The 25044-nt window shown below is 35.0% G+C and overlaps 1 protein-coding gene across 1 annotated transcript; it reads left to right on the top strand.

The window, feature by feature from the left end:
- Positions 1-343: 343 nt before the first annotated feature.
- Positions 344-24631, top strand: LOC129223129 (torsin-1B-like). The gene is made up of 4 exons (XM_054857695.1): positions 344-658; positions 16471-16736; positions 17824-17974; positions 24561-24631. The coding sequence occupies exons 1-4, from the start codon at positions 463-465 to the stop codon at positions 24629-24631; spliced, it is 684 nt and encodes a 227-aa protein (XP_054713670.1). The 5' UTR covers positions 344-462.
- The last annotated feature ends 413 nt before the right edge of the window (positions 24632-25044 follow it).

Below are 25044 nucleotides of genomic sequence, written 5' to 3' on the forward strand. Positions count from 1 at the left end.
ACAGGCTAGGACTTAAATAGGCTAGGACTGTCATTATAACTATTTCGTTCAACATTGAGTTATAAAGAAGCAAGCATATTTTAAAACTTATTGCGTCGCTACGGATCTTGCGAAAGTTTCGCATGTAACGCCAGTTACGACCGTCGTCTGAACGAAAGGGCCTTTCTTCATTAAGGTACTCTTTTGACTTCTGCTATGTATAGGCCACCGAAGGAACTCGGCTATGAAATTTACTTCACATATTTGGCAATGTTGCTTTAGCTGTCTGGGCGGGAGGGAGAAAAGTTTCGGTTTAGTTTCACACTCTGACGCTCTACCGCTTTTGTTAGGAAAATGTTTACACTTGGTGCATATGTTGTAGCCGTTGTAGTTTAAGAGAAGTAACATATGTAGCTCGTTAAACATTGTTAAGGGCTATCTTTGATTGAGTGCTGAACGATTTTAAACTTGTTTTTTAACATTATGTCACATTTAAACAAGAAATCAATTGTTTTGTTGTTTTTGTTCAATGCCTTATCGTTTTCTCACTGTTTGGATCCTATTACAGCAGCTGCTTTGGGTGGTGCTGTAATTTCTGCAGGTTATGCGTCTTATTATTTCATCAATTGCAAATACAACGAATGTTGTAACGACGATTGGATCAAGTTTAACTATGACGGTAAGATTCTGTGTCTGTTTAACTTACCCCTTTTTTACTGTATCTTAAGTATTAACCCTTAACAGGAGGTGCGGTCTCACTGACCTCTCATAAGTTCGTCCGATCACCGCTATATCCTCATTTTCTGTACGATTGAATAGTTTTTCCCAATAGCTTTTTGTTTTGTGACCTTGAACACCCCCCTTGCTTATCAGTCTTTAGGCAAGTGCATCTGGTTCAAATTTCATGCATTTTTTAGAAGCGGTCTGTGAGACCGCACCTCCTCTTCAATGTTACACTTCGGTTGTAGTAGACATGGCTCTTAACGTTAGAACCGTGAATATAGGGTCATTTATCTTATCCTCATTATGGGTCATTTATCTTATCCTCGTTATGCGGAAGAGATGCAAAATATTCTAGATGAGGTTGAGAATTATTTGAAATGTTTACAAACGTTACGCAATGATGTTCCAGGGAGGCTGAATTATTCCGCGAAATTCGACGCAAAATACTAATAGTTAAAGGGCTGTCAAAATTTTCCCTTAACAAGATCTAAACAATTTTCTGGTACTGAAATGTTCTGTATGTGTTAGAGAGCTGAATTGAAATCATTAATACATAATAGATTGATTTTTATTACTAGTAGTTATTTACAGCAGCATATGATTTTCTCGAAAAATCTTAAGACTCTAGCAAAATTTCCATGGAAAAGGTGTATTTTGATTCAAAATTCAAAAATATTTTTCCCCTATGCTAATAAGAGTTCAAAAATCATCTAAGGGAAATTACAGCAATGTATCTTGATTACACGATTTTTAAAAAATTCGTAAATAGAGCGATGTCTGAGACCTCACATCCCCTGTTACGGCCTACTTTTTCACCTCCCCTGTTACGGGTTAAACCCAGAGCCTGCTTACTGAATATAAGCCGCGGCCTTGAACTCCTGTTGTTTAGGGGTCCTCAAATGGCTTAAATTGGTTTAATCAATGCTTTTAAAACTAAATTAACAGTCAACCAAGTCATTGGTGAGGAAATGTGCAGCTTCTGTTAGTCCGAAGACCGAAGCACCAAGGGTGGAAGACTCTTGGCTCCTTCGCCTACTGAAATTTAGCTGTGCACAATGGAAGGGTAAATCCATTAGGAAAGGGGTGGGTGACCCTACCAGGAGAAAACTCCCGGCGTTCATCATCCATTCTGCCCAGGATCACCCTCCCACCACAATGAGGCAAACAGTGGGACTTTGGAGAGTAAAAATGAATTAATTGCGATAGACCTTGGACTAGAAGAGCTAATCTTTCTGAGGAGGATTATGGTAACTAATGGATCTTGTCTGACAGCCGTAGTTCTCTCTACCATCTTAGTAATTGGCTTCTTGTTGGCAACAAGACCAGCAAATCCATCCTGCTTAAGTTAATGCTCATTTCTCTTAATCATGATGTTCATTTGCAATGGATGCCCTCTCATGTGAACATCCACAGGAACAAAATGGCCGATAACCTTGCTAAAGAGGGTTGCAGGATTCCAACAACTACAGCATTCACACTTACCTTTATGGAGTTATACTCCTGAGAAAAATGAAAAATCTTGGAGGACTAGACCCCCCCCCCACCCCCCCACCCATTATTGGAACAAGGGATCAAAACAGTGTTGGTCAATTGGCCTCCTGCGCGACAGCGCAATAGACGTACCCGGACAGTTCTCTCAAGATTTGCTAGTGGTCCCAGTAGCAGAAACCTAGCCAATCTGCAACACTATTTTGGGCAGTTGAAAATAATCTGCAGCATTATTATTAGTTTTATTTTTAAGTTTTCATAAAATACAGTAAAGTCCCTTGGAAAGGTCAAGACTTGGAAATTTTGCAACTGGCCAGTGGCCACTAGACCTGAAAAACTTAAATGTCAGCTATAATACGCATTAAATTTTTTTGGGAATAGGAGAATACGCATTAAATTTTTTCACATCCAAAGTGTAAAATTGACACCCCCCAAAAAGTGCCGCCCGGGACTGCCCTCCCCCTCCGCCCCTCCCTAGCTACGCCACCGACTTAAGCAAGTAATAGGCTCGCCTGTCATTGCGTATGACAAAAACATGGCGCCTACGCGAAAAATTCATGCTTATAAAGAGATTTTTGAATTTGTTGCATCAAAATGCTTAAAAACTACAATTTAGATGAAATGGTCAGTTTTTAGCACATTAGCCTCTAAAGCAATGAAGATAAGATAATATTCTAAAGATAAAATTTTGCATTTTCAAGACAATAATTAAGAATTATCCAAAAAAAAAGGCACATTTTACATAATTTTCAATAGTTTCATTGCAATAAACGGTTTGTGGTCAAAATGTCGCAGGCCCAAAATGTTGCTGGTCCAAAATGTCGTCAGTCCAAGAATTGGCCGGTTCAAAATTCACTTGTTCAATTGGTACAAAAAATGTAAATGAACAAAAATGCTGTTTAGCGTCAAATTTGCGAATGAATAGTAACTGCCTTTAATGAATGTCTCCATTAAAAAAAAAAGGCTGGACTAAATGAATTTCTTGATGAATTCCAAAAAAATTCTCCCGTTTTGATTCGTAACTCTCGGCTGTTATTCAGCAAATAAATAGTGAAGAAACAAACGCAGGTTTTCTGTTTTATGTGTAATCTTATTTTTGCGACTCGCTATCTACCAATTGTAAAACGTTTTGACAGCGTTCAGCTCTGCATGTGCTGAATTCTTTTGGACCTTTCTTCAAGGATAATGTGTGCGTGACCAATTTTTTGCTGCCATTCTGCCTCAAAACCTGTTGCAAGAATTCAAACAAAATTTGGTACAGCAGTTGGCGTGACTGACACTTCTCAAGAAATAATGAACGGAATCAAATAAAATATTAGGAAGCAGCATCAGGGGTTGGCAGATGCCAGGGCCAAATAACACTAGGGAGTAGAGCAATCAACTGTTTTTTTTTCCCTTTCTGTTTCATAATTTGTGACTGATAGATCTCAAGAAGTAATACAGTGGATTCAGAGAAAATTTGGTTTACAGGCATATCTTAAAGGGCAAGTTGCTTATTGAGCAATTACATTTCTTATTGGGTCATTCCATATCAAATCATCTAGCCACAAATGAAAATGAAACCCAAACCCATGATCTCAGATTTCAATGATATTTTTTTCATTTGTTCCATTTACCATCACAATTAACCTTCTGAATTTTTTTGTTGATATCTTGAATTCTTTTTGCGATATTAATTTTCGAATATGTGTTAAAAGACACGTTTAATTGCTTTTCCTAGAAATGTTGTGCAAGTGACATAGTTAAAGCAAAAAATTCATAGCTTTGACAATTTTCATGATATCACAAATATTTTTTCACTAGAATGTTCAGAATAACTTGCAGAATAAGAAAAAAATGTATTTGAAAATATATATATTGAATAGTCGCAGTTCCTTTAGCTCAAACTTGGATTTCTTAAAATATTGTTACGGATCCGGTGCGACTTCCACTTTCTTGAAATGACAACACAGGTCAGGGGTCGATCCAGATTTTATTTTTTGGGTCCCCATTTTGTGAAAAAGCAAAATATTTTTGTGAATTTTCTTTATTTTTGTGAAAAAGCAAAATATTTTTGTGAATTTTTTTTTATTTTTGTAAAAAGGAACTTCTTGTGATTTTTTTCTTGGAAAAGATTATATAAAAGCATTTTTAGCTGTCGTATCGTTATAGAAAAGCCCTAGACAGGTTTCAGGGGTGATTGCAAGTTCTTGAAGAATACCTGAAAGCTGCCTAGAGAAAATGCGCTGGGGGAGGGGGGGAGTAAGACCCTTAACATTTTATTCGTAATTTGACACACATTACATTTATTGTTTTTTACAAATATACATATGCAAGGCACACTTTCTTAAGGTGAAAGTCTCACAACAGATTTATTGTTTGCCCCTCTCAAATACTTTTAGATCAATGAAAATTGCACATGCTGCTGAACGTAATGTTAACTCCCAATAAATACAATATGAACAGACTCAAAGATATCACATATTTCTTAACACAGAAGAATGTATGTGTTTGAAAAACTTAAAAGTAATTAAAACCCAAAATAATACTGCACCAGCATTCAGCGTTTAATTTTTTGACATTTGACGTTCTTACAGAGTAGGTATTTCGTTTAAAACTTTGCAATTTAATGATGTTAATAAATATATAAAGAAATTTTATTTGTTTGCCACTTAACAAGGTACAGTCAACATCAAAAATGCGAAAAATTCATTTACCATGGCGCATGTAAGGAAATCAAGATCTTCGAAATAAATAAAAATATAAAAACAGCGTATAAAAGAATATTATTTTTAGTAAAGTTATTTTAGAATTGGATTTCGAAACTCAACACAAACTAATAATAAATATATATTGCGTAATCAAAGTAAAATTTAGGATTTTCCTGAAAACAACGGAATTTTGGTATTTTCAAAGATAAATGTTTTGAACTGAAATGTGGGATAAATACGTGGCATTCTTACCACAAGTTAACAAATGTTTTTTCATTTCATTGTCATCTAAATTTACCCCCAAAAATCTAACTAGAGATTCAAAATTCTCAAAAATGGCCCATTGCTTCATGATTATAAGTACAAAATTTGAATAAACTTACCAATCAATTTTCTGTTATTATTATTATTTTTTTTTTTTTTGCTTTATATCCAGTCTCTTCACTTTCAGATTTTTTTGAGAATTCCTTCTTTTGCACCAGATTTTTGTATATTGACAGCCTCTCTGTGATTTTTGCTGCACTCATGTTTTTTTAAAACTCTATAGGGTGACAGCTTTTCTTGATATCAACTCCAATATTTACTCAAGGTTTGTTCAAATCACTAACATTCATGAAAGATGAACATATTTTGCACAAAAACCCTTAGTTGAATAACTATAGTAAAGCCAGCTATACACCTTTTCATAATTTGCAATGTACTTTTTATTTATTGCATGCTTCTTATTTCCATTTGTACTCTCAAATACAATGCTTGAATCATTATTTGATGGCTCAATCTCAATATCATCATCAGTTGAAGTTGATCCAGATTCACTTCCAGTATTTTCTGCTCAAAAATCGTTATACTTTCGCGAACTGCCTCACTGTCATTTGATGTACTATCTTTTACCGCATTTCCCGAGCCCTCCAAAACGGGAACATTTGCGTTACTGTTACTGCATGATGAAGTGGTGGTAGCGATTTTATCGGGGTTGTTAATTGCTGACTTGAAGAAATTCACAATATTTTGGGACCGAACGTTCGAAGAGCGAAATTTTTTAACATAATACGCACAATTTCGTGAGGTACCTCCCGTTGCAGGACGTCCTCGTTTCATATTTTAATTTCTTGAAGAATAATTTTCAACGAACAAGCAATCTCTCCAAACTGAGATTATTGCGACTGCTATTTCCAGCGCTCCATTATCCGCTAAAATTATCCATTATCCGCTCCCACACATTATAATCGAATAGAATATCAATTTATTCTTTGATGCGCCTAAAAAATGTCCTCTTAAACACGCGAAGGCGCGAACAAGCTAACTACGAAAAATATCGTCTGCGCTCCTGGATCGCAGATGATCTGTTACAAAAGAAAAATTAATACTGAGAAAGAAAACGAACTGGAATAATATACAATTACCACATTTTTTTAATTTATCGTCTGCAGATTACGCGATTCCCGCCACTTTTTAATAAAATCCCACTCAATAAAACTTCCTTTGCGTGCTGTTCCCGTTGCTCACCATTAGCGGACATGCGTTAAAAAATTCCGAAATTGCTCATCTGGAAGTTTCATATTTATTTTAAGAAGACAGCAAGATTAAATAGAATGACCGACGATATTTTTCAGCTGGCATTGTATTTTATCAATAAAAGAAGGAATCTAGGAATTCAACTACAAAAAAAAAAAAAACGTTATTCTTTTGGTTTACTGTATGCTGTACGCTCAAACTAGCGTGACTTTGGAAGATGCATTTTAAACCAGTAATTCTCCGTAGACACCGGTCCGCGAGAAAATTTGACCTTTCTTCGAAGAATTATACCCGTTTCCAATAAAATAAAATTTCCTTATTTTAATTTTATTCCTAATTTTATACAATATTTTATGCATTAATATATCCATTACTTTGCATACGTTTTGTGGTTTCTTTATATGATTTATTTGCTTATGAAAATTTACACAAATTAGCTGCGCTTATTTTTACATTTAAAGTGTGTAAGTTATTTAAAAAAATCTTACAATTAACTTTTGTAAGTTTATTTTAAGTAGAAGGGTTTTCTTTCTGGCATTTGTTTAAAAAAAAAAGACAAAACAGATTAGTTTATTTTAGTGAAAAAAATAAAATAAAAATTTCTACCGGTCCGTGAAATTTTTTGACGAAGTTCTACCGGTTCTTATTCAAAAAAAGATCAAGAAACGCTGCTTTAAACTAAAGAATATGAGAAAAAGTGGGTACCCCTGGCCTAATCACACCTTTTTTTTTTCATTAAATGCAATCGTGTCAAGTGAGCTTTCGAGAACGGACAGTATCAACTACAAACTACAGGGAATTTCGCCAATCGGTTGTTCGGCGTTTCCCGCGTAGTCACTCATACTCTAACAGGATTTAATTGCCATACAATACGATTTTCATCAGCATACGCCAGTATTCAATGCGAATTTCTATGCAATTGATTAAAAAAGGAAAATATATGATTTTCGAGTGTTCTTTTTAACCTTCGTTCGGGAATAATTTTTAGAAATTTTGCTCGTCCGTTCTGTAAGATAACCCCCCAACTATGAACCTTAAACTTTTTCAAAATAAACTGAAGGAAATAGGAACAAATTGAAAAAACAGGAGAATATTTTCAAAAAAATTAAAAAAAAAAAAAAAAAAAGGAAAAAAACTAGAAGATCTGCAACTGGCAAGGTTTCAATTTGCAACTACTTTTGAGAATTAAAAGTGCATAATTTAGCAAAATAATATGGAGAAAGGAAGGATGCGTGCAACTAAGACACAATTGAAAGTTACAATGATTCAAAGGAATATTTAATTCAGAAGTATTTGGTCATTGAAGCAAATCAAACCAACAGAATATAGGCGATTAATTTGCCGTGGCGTGAAATGAGTCAGTCTTCATTTCGCACTCGTGGAAAAGCAGAAAATCATCGAATCAATTCTTTATCACGTGCTCATTATTTTTCTTGGATTTTCTCTAGCCACCAATCATAAGCGTCCCTCTCCCCCCCCCCCTCTGACGCTCTCAAGCAAAAACACCTCACGCAGCAGGCAAGAAGATAAGATGGGGGAAGGTGGAAAAGGGGTAGTCTTCCGCGTAGATGCGTACACATTTGTGGTTAAAATATATTGTGAAAAGGCTGCCTTTTTATAAATTTTTGTGAAGGGGCTGCTTTTACGACGCGGAATTTTGTGAATGGGGCCGCTTTTGCGATGGGGAATTTTGTGAATGGGGCCGCTTTTGCGACGCAGAATTTTGTGAAAGGGGCCGCTTTTGCCATGCGGAATTTTGTGAAGGGGCCGCAAAGCGGCCCCAATTTCGCGCTGGATCGACCCCTGCAGGTCTTGAGAAAAACACAGGGGATTTATTTACACTATGTACAGGAAAGATCGTTAACAACTGCTAAATTTATCATCAGCGATTAAGCAAATATCAATCAACACCGTAAACTCAACGGTTACACATGTATTTACATCCAAATAGGTAAAACAACACAGCGAAATGCCTCGCAATAAACAGAGCTAATCCACACAGAGCAAAATAAATGCTCTCAGCCCAACGGCTAAGTTGAGACTGACTTTTTATCATGCGTAACGGCTATTTATAGACATCGAATGTAACCTCTCAACTATTCCAGAAAATGCTACACCGTTCTACACTTTCTTATTTCTTTCCATTCACAAATTTTATCATTCAGAAATGAGGGGTCCGTATACTTCAGCCGAATGTACGAGGACTGTATATTCATTACAAGAAACTATTTACAGGTTATGTTGCTACAATAATTTTAGATGAAAGATAATTTAGTAAACGCCAAATTTTGCTAGATTACGACAAATTAATCACAAAAATAATTACTATTTACAGAATTTGTAACATTGCTCCCTTCCCAAGGACTGCACGTCCTGGGCAGTACAATCCCCAGAAAAAGTGCCAAACTTACATCACAAGTTCACAATTACACACATTAAATAATAACCTTTAATACACAGAAAACACAATAATAACAAGAAATATTACTGAACATTAGAAGCAAAAATTATCTACAACTTTTATGTTATCAACCATGGTTGTTTACGTAAGATTCATGAACTATGGCCGTACTATGGGGCTAATCGATCATAATGTACAACCCAAGGTTTTGCATTAGGTGATTTTTGGATCCTCACTACGACGTCATTCAGTCGGTTAAGGACTTTATTAGGGTCCATCGCAATGCGACTGCAATTTGGGTAAAAGACCTTTCTGTCGGATGGGATTCCATAACCAAACCTTGTCACCTTCGTTGAATTCATGTCCAGTAGACCTTGTGTCGTATCCGGTCTTCATCTTCTCTGCCGCGATGTTGATTCGCTCCCGTGCGAAGTTATGAATGTCTTCCAACCAGACCCTGGAGATCCTGGATGTACTCCTCAGGCGATGCAGGCGCATCCAGAGGACGACCGAAGACGAGATCACAAGGTAGCAGAAGCTCTCATCTGAAGAGCATTTGAGATGGGGCATGTCCGGTAGTCTCGTGGAAAGCACTACGTTAGGCCAGCAGGAACAAAGGTAGCTTCTTGTCCCAATCCTGTTGATTTCTGGAGACCATAAGCGAGAGATTATTCAGGATTGTGCGGTTAAATCTCTCCACCATGCTGTCCCATTGTGGGTGTCACATCCAGACATTGCAGTTTTATTTTGTTAGAACTCATCAGTCTGGAATAGTGAATAACCGAGCTGGAAGCAGAGAGAGAGAGATGTCATCTCATTGAAGCTGAGAGTGCCAACAAACTGGTAGATAAAGTAAATTTTCTGCAGCATAGTGCTGTTCAACTCATGAGTTGAAGCAAAGCTTGGGTATTTAGCCGTAAGTTTCCACCCCTAAGGCAGAACTAGAACCCCTATAACTGGAGAGGCCGATGCATCCACCCTTTTGGAGCAAGTGTACGACAGGGAAAGCTACCTTTATTGGCAATCATTCGCCAAACAGGGAATGAGAGAGTCAGAGAGCAAAGTTGAACATTGGCGAAATTTTGGAAACAGTTGACGTCGTTTCCAGGCTGCCAGTCACTTTGCAGACTATTGATTATCCATTTCTTTTTTCTTTCTGCATCTGCTAGAAATCTTAAGAGCTGAAATCCATTTTTGGAGCTGTTTACACAATTAACAGCCGAACAACCACCCATTTGACTCAATTTAACACATGCCAAAGAAATGTAAGCATCAGCAGCAATGCTATCGCTACGAAGCACTGGTTCAAGTTTGCTCAAAAATGGCGGATGCATCGGCTCCTCCTCTATGGTGGCCTTAGACAGAACTACGTGCCCCACCCCCTACCACGTCCAATTTTGAAGTGTATATAACATGCCAGGGTACATGTTATATACACTTCTCCTGGAGACAGTGGCGTAGCTAAGGGGGGTCAAGGGGGGCGGTCCGCCCCAGGCGGCACTTTTCTAGGGGCGGCAAATTGACCCTTTTGATATGGAAAAAAATTAATGTATTTTCCAGATAAGAAAATTATGGCTTTAATCTGTTACTGCAGGCAAAAAGAATCTTAAAGCACTCAAAATGACTTTTCTGGGGCATAAGTGTTCCTGTAGTTTTCAATAATTTCAAGAAAGTGACACCACAAATGAAGAAATGTGTGGCTCAAGTCATTTCAAACCAAACTTTCCCAGAAAAATATACAAATACAAATACAAAAGTGGCGACCAGCAACAGGCTCTGGGCCCAGCTAGACTGGTCCTAGTCAATTTACAATCCCCAGTGAAGATCAATGGCCCTCTTAAAACTATCTACTCCCTTGCTCATTACCACCTCTTCCGGTTAACTGTTCCAAGGTTCCACCACCCTGCTATAATAATAATTTTTCCTAATATCCATGTTAGCCTGAGATTTAAATAGCTTAAAACAATGACCCCTTGTCCTGTTTTCAGTGCTAAACTTCAACCCCGTAACATCTTTCATTTTAATAAATTTAAACAACTGAATCATGTCCCCCAAATATACGCATATTTATAAATATACGCAGTGTTTAAACACTCAAATTTATGAATGACAGCATGAAAATAATAAGAAATTCTTTACCTGACTTGAGCCACACTTTTCTTAGTTTGTGGTGTCATTTTATTGGAAGAATTAACGGAATATTTAAATATTCCATTCTAACTCAGAAAAGTTGTTTTGTTTCTTTGAGTGCATTATGAAAAGTGCATGGTATTTTTAAAAAAAAACTGTTACTTAGACTGTTATTGAGGTTAACTTTAGGAAGACGAAAACAATGAACTTTTCCAATTTTTGTTATAAGAAAAAGCTAAAACAGGATTTTAAGAGAGTTTCTCGAAAGCCTACTCGTAAAACGAAATTTTTTTTTTTTATTTACTTCAGAAAAATGATGACAATAGCAGGGTTGCCAACCTTGGAGAAACAATTTGAGGAGCATCTGTGCTGATTTTGAGGAGCAATTCAAAATTTTGCGGAGCAGTTCGGAATTTTGTATAAAAATCAGTAAAATTAACTAAAACCACTTATCTGAGTTTTTTAGAGCTTTAATAATTATTTTAAGCACTAGTATAAAAATAAAATGTTTTATTAATTTCTAAATTAATAAAACAGCTTTATACACAGTTTCAATCTTTGAGTATAAGCATCTTTAATTTCCCATATTTACATGTTTGTTATGATGAAATAGCAAACTTTAAGCTAGAAAACTTCGGCAGGGAAATGCGGAGCAAAAGAACTTCTTTGCGGAACCGCGGAGTTTCGCCATTTTTGCGCAGCAGCTCCGCAAAATGCGGAGCAGTTGGCAACCCTGCAGTAGTAAGAAAAGGGGGGGGGGGGGAGGGGTAAAATGTTACACTAAACAATTTATTGCTCATCTCACTTTAAATGTTTTAGAGTTTGCTTTAATTCCCCACTCTTTACAAAAAATCTCTTCTTCAAACGAAGTATAAGGGATTTCCGTTTTCTCGCTTTTGAGAGTAGATAATCTATACAACAATTTTGGATATGGAAGGTAAGTGAATTTCATTTTTTAACGTTTGGTTTGGACCCTCGACTTATACAAACATAGTCCAAAATGCGTTTTAAAGAATTCAGTTTCAAATGATTCCGGTTGGAAACCTGTCCCACCCCCACTCTGAAGTCTAATAGTACAAAAATGTTTTTAGGCTGTAGAGCGCTTTAATATCTCATCCCTTTTCCTTATATCTCCAAAAATAGTTTAAAAATACATTTTTAGACCTCAATGTTGAAAAATTTCTGGACGGAGTCCATTCCCCTTCCGTTTCCTCTAACGTAGCAGCCAAAAAGTATATATTTAGGCCTTTAATTCTAAAAAAATTCCTGGAGAAAACTCCCACTCTCACTTCTAAAGTCTCAACATCTAGCCTAAAATTAAGTTTTTAAAGCTTCGATACTTCAATATCAATTTGTGAAAACAGCATTTGAACCCTGAGTGTCTTTGATCCCCTAACGTGATCAAATACAGCCTAAAATACGTTTTTAGGATTTTAATTTTGGAAATTTTCCGAGCGAGATATCTTAATCTACTTTCCCCTCCCACCTGACGCCTCCAAAAATCAAAAACCGCGTTTTCAAAACTTCAATTTTGAAAAATTTCCTAGGGAAGAACTCTTCATCCCTTTTCCTAACTTTGGGCTACCTTTTCCCAAAGGTAGCCCAAAATTTTCTTTCTTAGAAATTTGCGTGAGTAGGAGAGCTCGCTAACCCTTCCTTCTGACAGAAAATCTAAAATGAACTTCTGCTTTAAAAATGATTTTAAGAGGGAAACCTCCCTCTGTCCTCTTTTCCTCCTAACATTATAAAACAAAGCCCAAAGTCGGATGTCAATAACGGAAATTTTTCAGGAGAGAATCGCTTGGCTTCACAACATTTTTATGCCATTGGGGAACCCCTTAAGGACGTCACCAAAGACAGCCTAGAATTGCGTTTTTGAGACTTCAGTGCCGAAAAATTTCCAAAGAAGGAGCCCGAACCTTCCCTTTCAACCAAACCACCAAAAATACCTAAAAATTGATTTCAATTTTAAAAACATTTCAGTAAGAAACCTCAGCACCCCTCTCTCCCCTAATACCTACAACACATGCCGCATTGAGTACCGACCATTCCCGATTTCCTTGACTTCTCCTAAGTAGCCTAACCTGCATTTGAAAATTTCGTAAAATTTCCTATCGTTGCCCACTGATGCCCTAACGTCAGTTGTTGACGTTAGTGTTTCTAACGTCAAGAAAGAAACACTAAAAGAGACTAATTCTGAAAAAAATCGGAAGCAAATCCAAAGTGCTCTTTCTAATAACTTTACTAAAATCGCAGTTTTTGACTTAAATTTAGCAATTTTCTCCAAGTGCCTTGCCCTCTCCCTTATACCCCTTCACTTTTTTTTTTCTTTTGAAAAATATAGAGATTAAGTCTTATTTTTCTTCAATTGAATTTCTAGTTTTAATTTAAATACGTTTGACAGTTTTATATATTAGCTATTTCACAACCAAAGGGTGGCAAGTTGAGGAACCGCCCCGGGCGGCAAACACTGTAGCTACGCCACTGCCTGGAGACCCCAATTGACTATAATTCTTTAAGATCTAATTCATTTTTTAAGTAAAGAAAAAAAAACTCCTTTTTTTAAAAATTTCCCCTTTTAACCTCCGACGCCATAAAGAAGTTTGACGTGGCTCTGTATCTGTATTTATGTATCGGTCTGTGGCATCATAGCTCCTAAACGGATAAATCGATCAAATTCTAATAATTCTCTCTCTCTTTTTTTTTCTTTTTTGTTCGAAAGTTGACTTGTAAGGAGTTCTTAGCTGGGCCTTATCTTTGTACAGGGTTCGTACGGGTCATGGAAATCCTGGAAAGTCATGGAAAAAAAATATACAAGTTTCAGACCTGGAAAAGTCATGGAAAATTGATATTTTCATTAAAAGTCATGGAAATTTATTTTAAGTCATGGAAAAATGTCTTGGGTAGTAAGAAAGTAACAATAGCTAAAAGAGCGCTAGAAATATTGAGTGATTTAGTAATATTGCATATAAATTGAACGTCTCAAAAACAAATCCGAGTTTTGAAATCCAATTTCATCTGCTTCTGTAACAGCCGCTCGCCTCTTTTTTGTAATGTGACTTTACTACTGGGGCGTCACTAATTTTGAATTAACCATTATTTTCAGCACTTCTTATGTTTTGTGTTTTGTAGTAGCGAATTTGCATATTCTTGATTTTTGTCACTCCCCTTCAAAAAGTGTAATTCAATTGCATCCGAGTTCGTTTCAGCTACTTGTAAAAAACTCATTATTAAATTTACCAGAGTTTTATCTTATTATGTTGAAGGCTTTAGAAAATGAAGATTTTAGTCAGGTAGTAGATCATAGAAATAGGGGAATTCTAATACTCTAAAACAGTAGTGCCCAACATGCAGCTCGCAAAACTGATCCTTGTGACCAGCTGAAATATTTGGTTTAGAAAAATGAATTTACTGAAAAACTTGGCTTTACTTTGATGAAAGCATATACTGTCAAGTTACATGGGTGATTAGATGCGCTAATGACACCAAAGGACAATGTTTTTATGAAGTAAGTTTATTATTGGAAACTTAGTATTGACTTATTCAATTTTTGTCCCATTCATTACTATTCGGCCCTATTTATTAAACATTTATTAGACATTTAAACATCATTTGTATTGCATTCACTATACAGTTGGCTCTCTGTTTAACGACCCTCTATTTAACGACGTTCTCTATTTAACGACGACTTTTCACAATCCCAGATGGCCCACTATAGTTTTAAAAGCACTCTATTTAAGGACAATTTCTACTTAAGGACGATTTTTTGTGGTCCCTTGAAAGTCATTAAACAGAGCCAACTGTATTTTTATTTTGTTTGAATTTATATGATAAAGACAAATAAGAATAATTTATTAGTTTCTGAAGCATACACTGATATTTTTTCATTCACTAATAAGTGCTTCAATGAAGTAATAGTTATAGTACTCACGTAGCAATTTTTCTAATGTCCATTTCCAGAAATTGTCAAGTTTTACATTAAATAGTACTATTCTCTCTGTGCAACAAAGTTATGAAAAATTTTATGAAGTCCTGAAAAAGTCTTGGAAAAGTCATGGAAATTTTTTATCCAAATTGAGTATGAACCCTGTTTGTAGAACTTTTATTAACATAGAAAATATTTAAACACTGTAAAAACTAGCATCTTTTCCAATTTTCTTTATTGCAAAATTTTTATCCCTTTCAAGTTTCTATTTGTTATTAAATAAAATACTTGAAATTGGTTTTAGCAAGCAAGGCTTTTCAAAAGATTTTAAATTTTTTTCTCTTGATTCTGCATTTGCACTAGCAAAACTTGGTAATTGTGACTGTCTTCTCTTTTCCATTCTTTCCCCAGTTGTCTAGGAAAATAATAATAACAAAATTAAATATGAATGAATAAATTGAATTTTATATGTGTTCTCATCCGCGAGGTTCATCTTAATATTAAGCTAGGTTTCGTACTCGAGTTTCATTTGAATTTTTAAACTTAATCTTAGTTCTTCTGCTTACTTAAGGTGTGGGTTGCTCTGCTCCCAAAAAATATTTTGAGCTAGTGGATGAATACCACTATATCCTTTAACCCTGGAGTTGCTACCTTGTAAATTTTTGTGTTTATAAGGTTTAATTATAGGGGGGGGGGAACCCTCAATATAAATGGTCACTAACCCATCTCTTTAATTTTACCAAAACATGACCTATAATCATGTTTTTAAACTTAATTTTGAAACTTTTTCCAAGGGGCACCTGAAACTCTTTCCCTCTATCAAATACCGCCATTACAGGTTGACTAAAATCTCGTTTATTGGACTTCAGTTCCTTAAAGTTCTTTGGAAGGGTGCATCCAAACCCTTGTCTCCTTGAAATCTCTGAAGATCACCTAAAGTTGCGTTTTGAGAGCTACAATTTCGAAAATCTTACGGGGGACCCCCCATCCACCAAACTTTTGTAAGTGCATTAATTTCACTCACAACTAACTTTCTGTTGTGATGTTTTTTTTTTCCTGCATGAACTCAGTAGAATGCACATTTATATACTGATTTCGCGATGACCCCGCCTTTTCACAAAAGCCTAGTTTCATGTTTTTCATTTATTAATTTGATATTATTCCTACATACTTCACTATTGTGCACCTATATTCCTTCCAGAAATAAAGTTTCCGTAGGCACATTTTTATCAAAAATATTTATTTTAAATTTATATATTTTTCTTTTAATTTTCGAGAGGTATTTTTGTTAAACACAAGAATGATCAGTTTCTTTATCACCTAAGTTGAGGGGAGGGGGTCTTGCAAAGTAAAATTTGACTATGCCCCCCCCCCCTGTCGGGCAAGCTTGACCCCCTGTTGGGGGTTTCCTAGCGCTACCACTGGTTGTTGTAAAATATACTAACAGTGTTGTGTTGGTTCACACAGCCATGCAATTTCAGTATTTTTCATCATGTTTGAGTCACATGTCTGATTTTGAGATGTCTGTTTCTTAAACTAACGATGAATTTATGTATTTTTATTGTCTTCAACCAAAGTCAATGAATAAAGTTTTGAAAAAAAAATTTTTTTTCATTTAGGTTTAAAAAATCAAATGGAAAAAAATGTGTATGGACAACCTTTAGCGATAAATATTGTACTAAAGACATTAAAAGGTTTCCTGGCAAAAAAAGATTCTAAAAAGCCATTAGTTATGTCATTTCATGGAACAACAGGAGTTGGCAAAAACTTCATAACTCAGATGATTGCTGATAATTTGTACAAGAACAGTACTCATAGCAAGTACACTCACTACTATCATGCTAATAATAATTTCCCTGATCCAGAGAAGGTTTCTGAGTATAAGGTAAGTTTTTTTTCTATATAGTCTTAAGGTGATGTGCAATTTTGTTAGGCAAAAAGAAACTTATTGGCATTTTGCTTATAGTAATTGACAAAACCAAGAAATCAGTTCTTGCTCAAAGAGCTGTGTAGTATTGCAGATATTAGCACACCTACCAACTTTTAAACATTATGCCTACATTTTTTCTCATTTTAGCTGTTAAAATGCTTTTATAGTCGAGTCTTGACTTAAACGAGGGATGTGTTCCAAGAACCTTTGCGTAGGTTTAAATTTCACCTGGAAAGGGGTGTGTATACGATTATTTTGTCACATAAATATTATTTTTTTCGAAACATTAACTATTGAAAATTTTACATTATCATGTACAATAAAGCAAGTTAGTAGTATAGAACTCTTGCGGGAAATTATTTGCATGCTTTTCCATCTCAGCAGTTTGCTCATATAGGCTCAGCTTCGATGGATATTGAACATTCCATAGCAGACTGTTTAAAAAACGTGAAATATGTACACTGACTATAACTTATGTCACACTGTAATCCGTTTTTGAGTTGCAAGACATCAAGTAACATGACACCATGTAACAAATTACTTCAAAATAATATCTGTATATTACATAACTTTGCATTGCCAAATTTTTGATTAAATTTTAATTATTAAAAAAATAAATTTTGAAATTTAAGTAATTCTAATTATTTTTTTATATTAGTATATCATTGTCTCAAATTAACAGTTGGATATCTTACCATTGTTTTTAGGTTCAGATGTCTTACCATTGCTCTAAGTTGACGATATATAAAACATTTTCAATATTTAATAATGTTAATAGTTAATGTGTTTTATAAATTTGGACAGAGTTAATATAGGTGCATGAATCAACTTCCAAGGAATACCTACTGAGGGAACTGAGACATTTTGTCCCAAAATTAAAGGGACAAAATGTCTGGTTCCCTTAATGCCCCTTAATTGAGAAGTTCTTCTGTATATGCATCCTTCAAATTTTGCCTAAATCATTTTATGGTGTCTTTGTAAAAATTCAATATTATGAGAATTATTATTTCGTACTTTATAAGAGAATTTTTTACTTCAACAGGAGTTGCTCCGCAATGATATAATGGCTTTTGCAAAGCTGTGTGACAGATCTTTATTTGTTTTTGATGAAGTACATCAAATGCCACCTGGTATTTTAGATGCAATAAAGTCTTTCTTGGATTATCATAACAATATTGGTGGTGTTGATTTTCGTAAGAACATTTTTTATATTTCTAAGGTAAGCTTTCTGCTTCACTTTGATGTTACCTTAAAAACAGGGTTCGTACCTTTTTTGATTTAAATCAGATTTTTTAAATTTTTTTAAAATCTTAAAAATTTTGTGGATATTAATTACTTTACCATTTATTAACATAATATATTTCATATTGTAGATGAAAAAGCAACTTTTTAGTTATTTTCATTTCATGGCAGTAACTGTTTTTGATAATAGTTTAAGTAGATCTTTTTACACAAATGCATGATTCAAGTTAAATTTAATGTTTACTCCCCCCCCCCCCCCCACTAGCTACAACCACCAATCCTTCAACTATATAATTCTAGGAAACAGTAATACCACTTTTTCCTACAATTATAATTTTCATACTTTTTTCTTAAAATTTGGCAGTTTTCTATGTTTATCAGCTTAGAGTCAACAAAAATTCTGAAATTGATTCAACTCTTCAATCGGGATCAAGAAGGCAAAAAAAAAAATAAATAAATAAATAATATTTCTTTAAGCTTTATCAATAGTTATAATGTTTAAATAAGATGTGATTTTGTTTTACGCTTTGCTAAAAGATAAGATTTCCATCATCATTTACCTTTTTAGTGTAAAATAATATGTTGAACAATTATTTTTCTTGACTATAACATATTTGTCATGGTGTATGAGAAGAACTGCAAATTTTTATTTTGTTCTGAACTACTAATTTTGGAGTAAAAGCAATATTGAAAGAGTTTGAAAATCTGTTACACACACAGAAAGAGGGATCTATGTAGTTTTGCCAGTTGGAGTTAAAATTGTATAATGCAGCATTGTTAAATTAAAATCAATTGATTTAAATCAATGATTTTTTAAAAAATCACTTGATTTAAATTATGATTTTAATCACAATTTAAATCAAGCTGATTTAAACCAACAAACCCGGCTTATAAAGGCACCTTATAATTCATTTCTTTGTTAAGACAAATGTATTTAATAATTGAAATTTGTGTATTGTATGTGAACTTTTTATTTTAAACAGTTGCATTTAAGAATTTTTAATTTACTTTATCTTTTTACTTTACTAACATAGTCTTTCCATTAAATAAGCGAACTGAGGCCATAAAAAATTATTTTGCAAAATTTAGTCCACAGATAAATTCCATGAAATATGATTTTTATATATGGAAATAGTTTTGATTACTTACGTTAACTGAGCAGCATTTTGAATTGAATTTTTGTTACACTTTTTGGCCATGTACTAGTGCATTATTTGTGCACATTCATCTTCACTTAACTATAATAAGTCAGTTTCCCTTATTTATTTATATATTTAAAAAAATTGCAAATACACTCCAAACTTGGGATACAATTCTGATTTTGGGTATGGTTACATATACTGCAGAGGCTAAATAGTGTACTCGATTCAATTTTAATACTTGTGGTGGTGACAAAAAATACCTCTTGGAAAAAGCAACACATCCAATATGCAATGTGGCAAATATACAATACGATGCTATTTTTCGAGAAATAATCATAATTTGGGCAGAACTGGTACAAATAAAATGCTTTGTACCAACTAAAATAAACGAAGTGTTTAAATGAAAACCTGAAGATCCTGTTGTCTGATATGATATGCAACAAATATTAGCATTTGTTAAGTTTGTTTGTTTAACATTGTTTTCCCAAGTTTTCATTTTTTTTTTCAATTATTTTGCTTCTTAAATGACATAATACATCAACATTTGATCATATATAATCTCTTAAGTTGTAGTAAAAAAAAAGAGAGTAATATTGAAAGAATAAATAGTTAAGTTTATAAACTAGTAGTACCCGCACGACTTTGCCCGTAATAGAAAAATTAAAAGGTCTTTTGGTTTGCCTGTATGTTTACAAATAATGTATGGTGAATTTTCTGGCCAATTGGCTTGTACTCATATTATGGTTCCATGTTATGATAATTTTGTATCTCGCTAATTGGCTTGTGCCCATGTTACGGTTCCGTGTTATGATAATTTCATAATTTACTCGTCCATCTTATGATAATTTTGTTCTTAAAATTGGAATAGAAAAAGAACCACATCGAATTTTCTAAAAATGGCTTCGAGGTGCATACCCCCGTGCTACAGGTCTAGGTGCTATGGGCGCCATAGAGATCCTACAAGTCCTCCTGACCGAGAGACTTTCAGCTTCATTATTAGCAAAGATTGCACGCATGTCATGTCTGTCACAAAACCTTGTCATGTCTGTCATACTGATAAATATTTAATATTAATTTACTGTTTACAAATTTCTTAACATTTTTCTTTCTGTTTTATACATCCAAGCCTAACTTTGATTCCCAAAAAAATTTAGACTTGACATGCATACCAAAAGAGCAAATGGTAATAACATTTGGTCATTCAAAATCTATGTCCCAATTTTGTCATGTCTGTCCAGCAGATTTTAACCCAATTAAGTTAAAATATTTGTTCTTGAGGCAAGTTTTTAGTGTTTATTACACTATTCATGAAATACACCGCCAGCTCAGTCATTTCCAGCCGAGGACTGCAGTTTCGTGCTTATTAGCACTCATCAGCCCGGCATAGGAAAGTGACTGAGCTGGAGATGGAAAACCTCTTAAGGAAGCCAAGAGTGCGAAACAAACTGGTAGCTAATATAGAATTAGCAGACCAGACGAGTGACCGAAGCAATGGTTCGGTTCAACTCGAAGATTGAACGCGAGGCATACCTTGCCTCGCGTTCAATCTTCGAGTTGAACCGAACCATTGCTTCGGTCACTCGTCTGGTCTGCTAATTCTATATTAGCTACCAGTTTGTTTCGCACTCTTGGCTTCCTTAAGAGGTTTTCCATCTCCAGCTCAGTCACTTTCCTATGCCGGGCTGATGAGTGCTAATAAATATACCTTGCCTCGCGTTCAATCTTCGAGTTGAACCGAACCATTGCTTCGGTCACTCGTCTGGTCTGCTAATTCTATATTAGCTACCAGTTTGTTTCGCACTCTTGGCTTCCTTAAGAGGTTTTCCATCTCCAGCTCAGTCACTTTCCTATGCCGGGCTGATGAGTGCTAATAAGCACGAAACTGCAGTCCTCGGCTGGAAATGACTGAGCTGGCGGTGTATTTCATGTATTTTTGCTTTAGCCCTGGCTAATGGGCGGTAATTTACTGAATATATTACACTATTGTTTGAAAAAATTGCAACGCTGTGAAGGAAGCATCATAGTTGAATGAAATTTATTACACAGTTGAGTGGTAATGGTACAAATAAATGATTACATTTTCAAACCAAACAAACAATAAAAAGAGATAGAAATTAGTATTTTATGTGGCCACCGTGCGCCGCAATAAGAGCTGCTACATGACTCGGCATGGAGTGAAACAAATTTTGCATATCTACCTGTGGAAGAGTGTTCCATATTGTTTGTATGTGCAACCAAAGTTTGTCTGTTGAAGCAACAGGACGAGGATCACAAGCGAGACGCCTCCCAACGAAATAACACACAGGTTCAAACGGTGACATATTCGGGCAATATGCAGGCCAAGGAAGAAGCTGTACCTGCTGCGAATCAAGGTAGGATTTGACAGTCCTGGCGACATGTGGACGGGCATTATCCTGCTGGAATACAGACCCTGACAGTCTTTGCTTTGTAGGAAAGGAATAGCTTGGGGCTGTAAAACTTCGTTTGTGTATCGGGTACTGTTCAAATTGCCCACAATTCGTTGCAATTGTGATCATCCATGATATGCTATGGCACCTCAGACCATAACTCCGGGTGTTCGTCCACTGTGACATTCGATAATGCACTTCCGAATGTGCCGTTCACCCGCTTAGTGCCTGACACAAATTCGGCCATCATGGTGCCACAAATTGAAGTGGGATTCATCAGAAAAGACGACCTGCTGCCAACCCACACGCCAGCTCCTGTATGCACATTGGCCCATTGTAGCCGCAGGCAGCGATGGTTTTGCGTGAGAGGAATCCTGTATAAAGGAATCCTTACACGCAGCCCACGCTGCCGCAGACGACTCCGAATTGATGAAGCACCTGTAGCTGTTGACCACTGTGCTGCCAATTGTCTAGAAGAAGCTCTGCGGTCTGTCAGTGCCATACGCACCAAGTGTTGTTTGTATTTAGAATGAAGACCAGGAAATAAAAATGCATCATTTATTTAGCACTTTAAAATCCAAATAAAATGGCAGACTTTGCCTAAGCATTTTAACGAAGCTAAAAACAACATCCAAGATTGAAGCACAAACTCCAATTGCCCCACGGCATGTGAGGCACACATGTTTTATTACAAGACCAACGCCTTCCCAGCGAGAGCGACCGCGATCAAAGCTACAGCGCACCCTCGTGGTCCGCCAATCACCGAGAGGCGCAAGGGCATACTTCATCCGCGCCGGAGGAGCACTACGATGACGTAATGCACTTCCGTTAATGCCCGTCCCCTCGGCAATCAGAGGAAATGGCGCATTCTGTGACTGCGGGAGAACTTGCCGATCTTTGCATAACAATGGCCCCCCTTTCTCGCACTCACCGAATGCTTACTTTTAAAATACAAAAATTTCACTTGAAAAATCCATTATATTTGTACAAAAATATATTTTAACCATATGCAATACTTTTTACATATAACAAAAAATAGTCCATGTGACATATGAAATAAAACAATTTACATTGCAAAGACAATTTTTACAAATTTCAAAAGTGCATCTTTTGTCAAAGATTTAGTGAATGTATCTGCGAGGTTATTTTTAGTGTTCACATAAAACAATTTAAAGATATTTTCATAAATTAAATTTCTAAGGAAGTGATATCTAGTGATGTAAAATACACGGGTATTTATTTTTAGGGGTAAATACCCAGGGTATATACCTGGGTAAATACCCAAAATGGGTATTTACCCGGGTATTTATTTCAAAATTTTATATTCAACTAGTATGTATTCCACTATGTATATATAAACAACCATATACAAAACAATAAATTTTTCCCCAAAAATTATATTTTGATAACATATTTAAAGAATTATTGTGTGAAAAAAACTTAGCAATCTAATATGATATTCACATTAAATGTGTTGGATATGCCTACGCAATGTTGATAGGCAAATTTCAGACACAAAAAGCCATTCTATAAAAAGTAAAAAGCTTAACTTTTTACAAAAAAAAAGCAAACATCTCATTTAAGTTTTAGAATAGTTCATTCTAAATTCTGACAGTTTTTTTGATAAGATTTCACTAAGCCTTCAATTAAAAAACTTATAATACATAAATTTTTATATTTTTAATCTTTCATTTTACGGTTTATGTTTTAAAAAGAAAATCATCACCTTTTGATACCACCCAAATTTTTTTTGCAAAATGCGCAATTACTAGGTAATTTACCCTGCCTTTGAATGAATATCCAAAAAAAATTTTACCTTCCCACCCTAAATCACTAAATGCGTGTTTTAAAAATAGTTTGAATAAATCTTCATCATAAAGTACCGGGGAGCAATTGCAAATGAGCAAGGCAACAGAAAACAATATTTTGATTTTTTTTCGCTCATTAATGTGAAAAATCTTCTATATTTACCATGTTATCACTTAAACAGCAACAAAATAAATAACATCAAAGTGTCTTAATAACTTCTCAGTTTATTCTTCCAAACATCCCTCATACTTCCTTTTTTTTTCATTTTGGATATGACTAACCTAGATTGTGATTTTGAAATTCTGAAGTTCATCATTGAATTGCTTATACTTCTCCAATTATGACATTGAAAAGAAAGATTCTTTGTTTCACGACATGTTTCTTTCATAATTTCATCAAGTCATTCAATAAAAAATAATATAAACTGTGTAATACATATGTATGTATCAGTTTTACCAATTATTTCATATTTAGATTTTTAAAAAATCCGATTCACTTTTTACATTTTTTTTGTAAAATACCCAGTTTTTGGGTATTTACCCAGGCCTTGGTTAAATACCCAAAAAATATTTACCTACCCGCTGGGTATTTACCCGATCCACATCACTAGTGATATCTGATATGAATATGCTTCGATCGGTTATTTTCTATGGGTGATTTGGAGAAATCCATCGCAGCTGCATTATCTGATAATAATATATTTGAATTCAACTCCCTTTTGAAAAAGGAAAAATTTTCACATTCATTCAAGATTGGACATATATATAGCAGCTCTTTAGAAGCATCTGTTAAAGTTACGTATTCAGCCTCCATGGAGGAAAGACTGACACATTTATATTTAAATGTTCTCCAAACTATTGGAACTTGATCCAAAAATAAGATTAATCCCCCAATAGAAATTCTGTCGTCCCGACAGGTTGCAAAATCCAAATCACTATAACATTTTATGTTTAAATGATTTACTTTTGAAAGCTCCAATTTATATTCTTTAGTTTGACAAACATACACCAAAAGTTTTAATAATGTGTCCCAGTGAACGATTCCTGGATTGCTTTGAAACTGTGATAAGATATTGATAGAAAAGCTAATATCAGGTCGGGTACGATTTCCGATGTATGCCAAACAACCTATTATATTTCTGTATGGTAAACAGTTCATTTCTTTCCTTTCTTTTTCAGAATTTGGGCAGTCAAGTTTCGATAACAGGGTATCTTTTGCCATTGGCACAGATGATAAAGAAAATTTATAACTTTTATACAATTCACTAATTTGTTCAATTTAATCCTTCTGATGAAGGTACAATTTATTATTTACTTCTTCAAATGTAACTGCGAGGAGTTTGCGAGTTTTACCCATGACTTTAAGGTCAAATTTTGATTTTAGTTTACTTTCGGCTTGTCCATTTGTCGCTGGATAGCCAGGTGCAATTAGGCTCGTTTTATCCCATTGATTCTGCAATAGTCCTTGAATTCTTGGGATTTGAATATGGAAGCATTGTCTGTCACTAAAATTTCAGGCAGTCCGTGCCGACTGAAGATTTCTTCCAGCAAGGAAATAGTATTTGTGGAAGTTGGAGATCTTTTAATTGGGATAATTTCTGGCCATTTGGAAAGGGCTTCCACAACGATTAAAAAAATTGTGTTCCATAAAGGTACCTGCATG

The sequence above is a fragment of the Uloborus diversus genome, chromosome 5 (genome assembly GCF_026930045.1).
Source record: "Uloborus diversus isolate 005 chromosome 5, Udiv.v.3.1, whole genome shotgun sequence".
Lineage (NCBI taxonomy): Eukaryota > Metazoa > Arthropoda > Arachnida > Araneae > Uloboridae > Uloborus > Uloborus diversus.

What these genes read in the sequence shown, in the direction of transcription:
- LOC129223129 (XM_054857695.1), top strand. Translation starts at nt 463, where the DNA reads ATGTCACATTTAAACAAGAAATCAATTGTTTTGTTGTTTTTGTTCAAT. An exon ending in GATCAAGTTTAACTATGACG is followed by an intron (nt 659 to 16,470) that starts GTAAGATTCTGT and finishes TTTTTCATTTAG; the next exon opens with GTTTAAAAAATCAAATGGAA. An exon ending in AGAAGGTTTCTGAGTATAAG is followed by an intron (nt 16,737 to 17,823) that starts GTAAGTTTTTTT and finishes TTACTTCAACAG; the next exon opens with GAGTTGCTCCGCAATGATAT.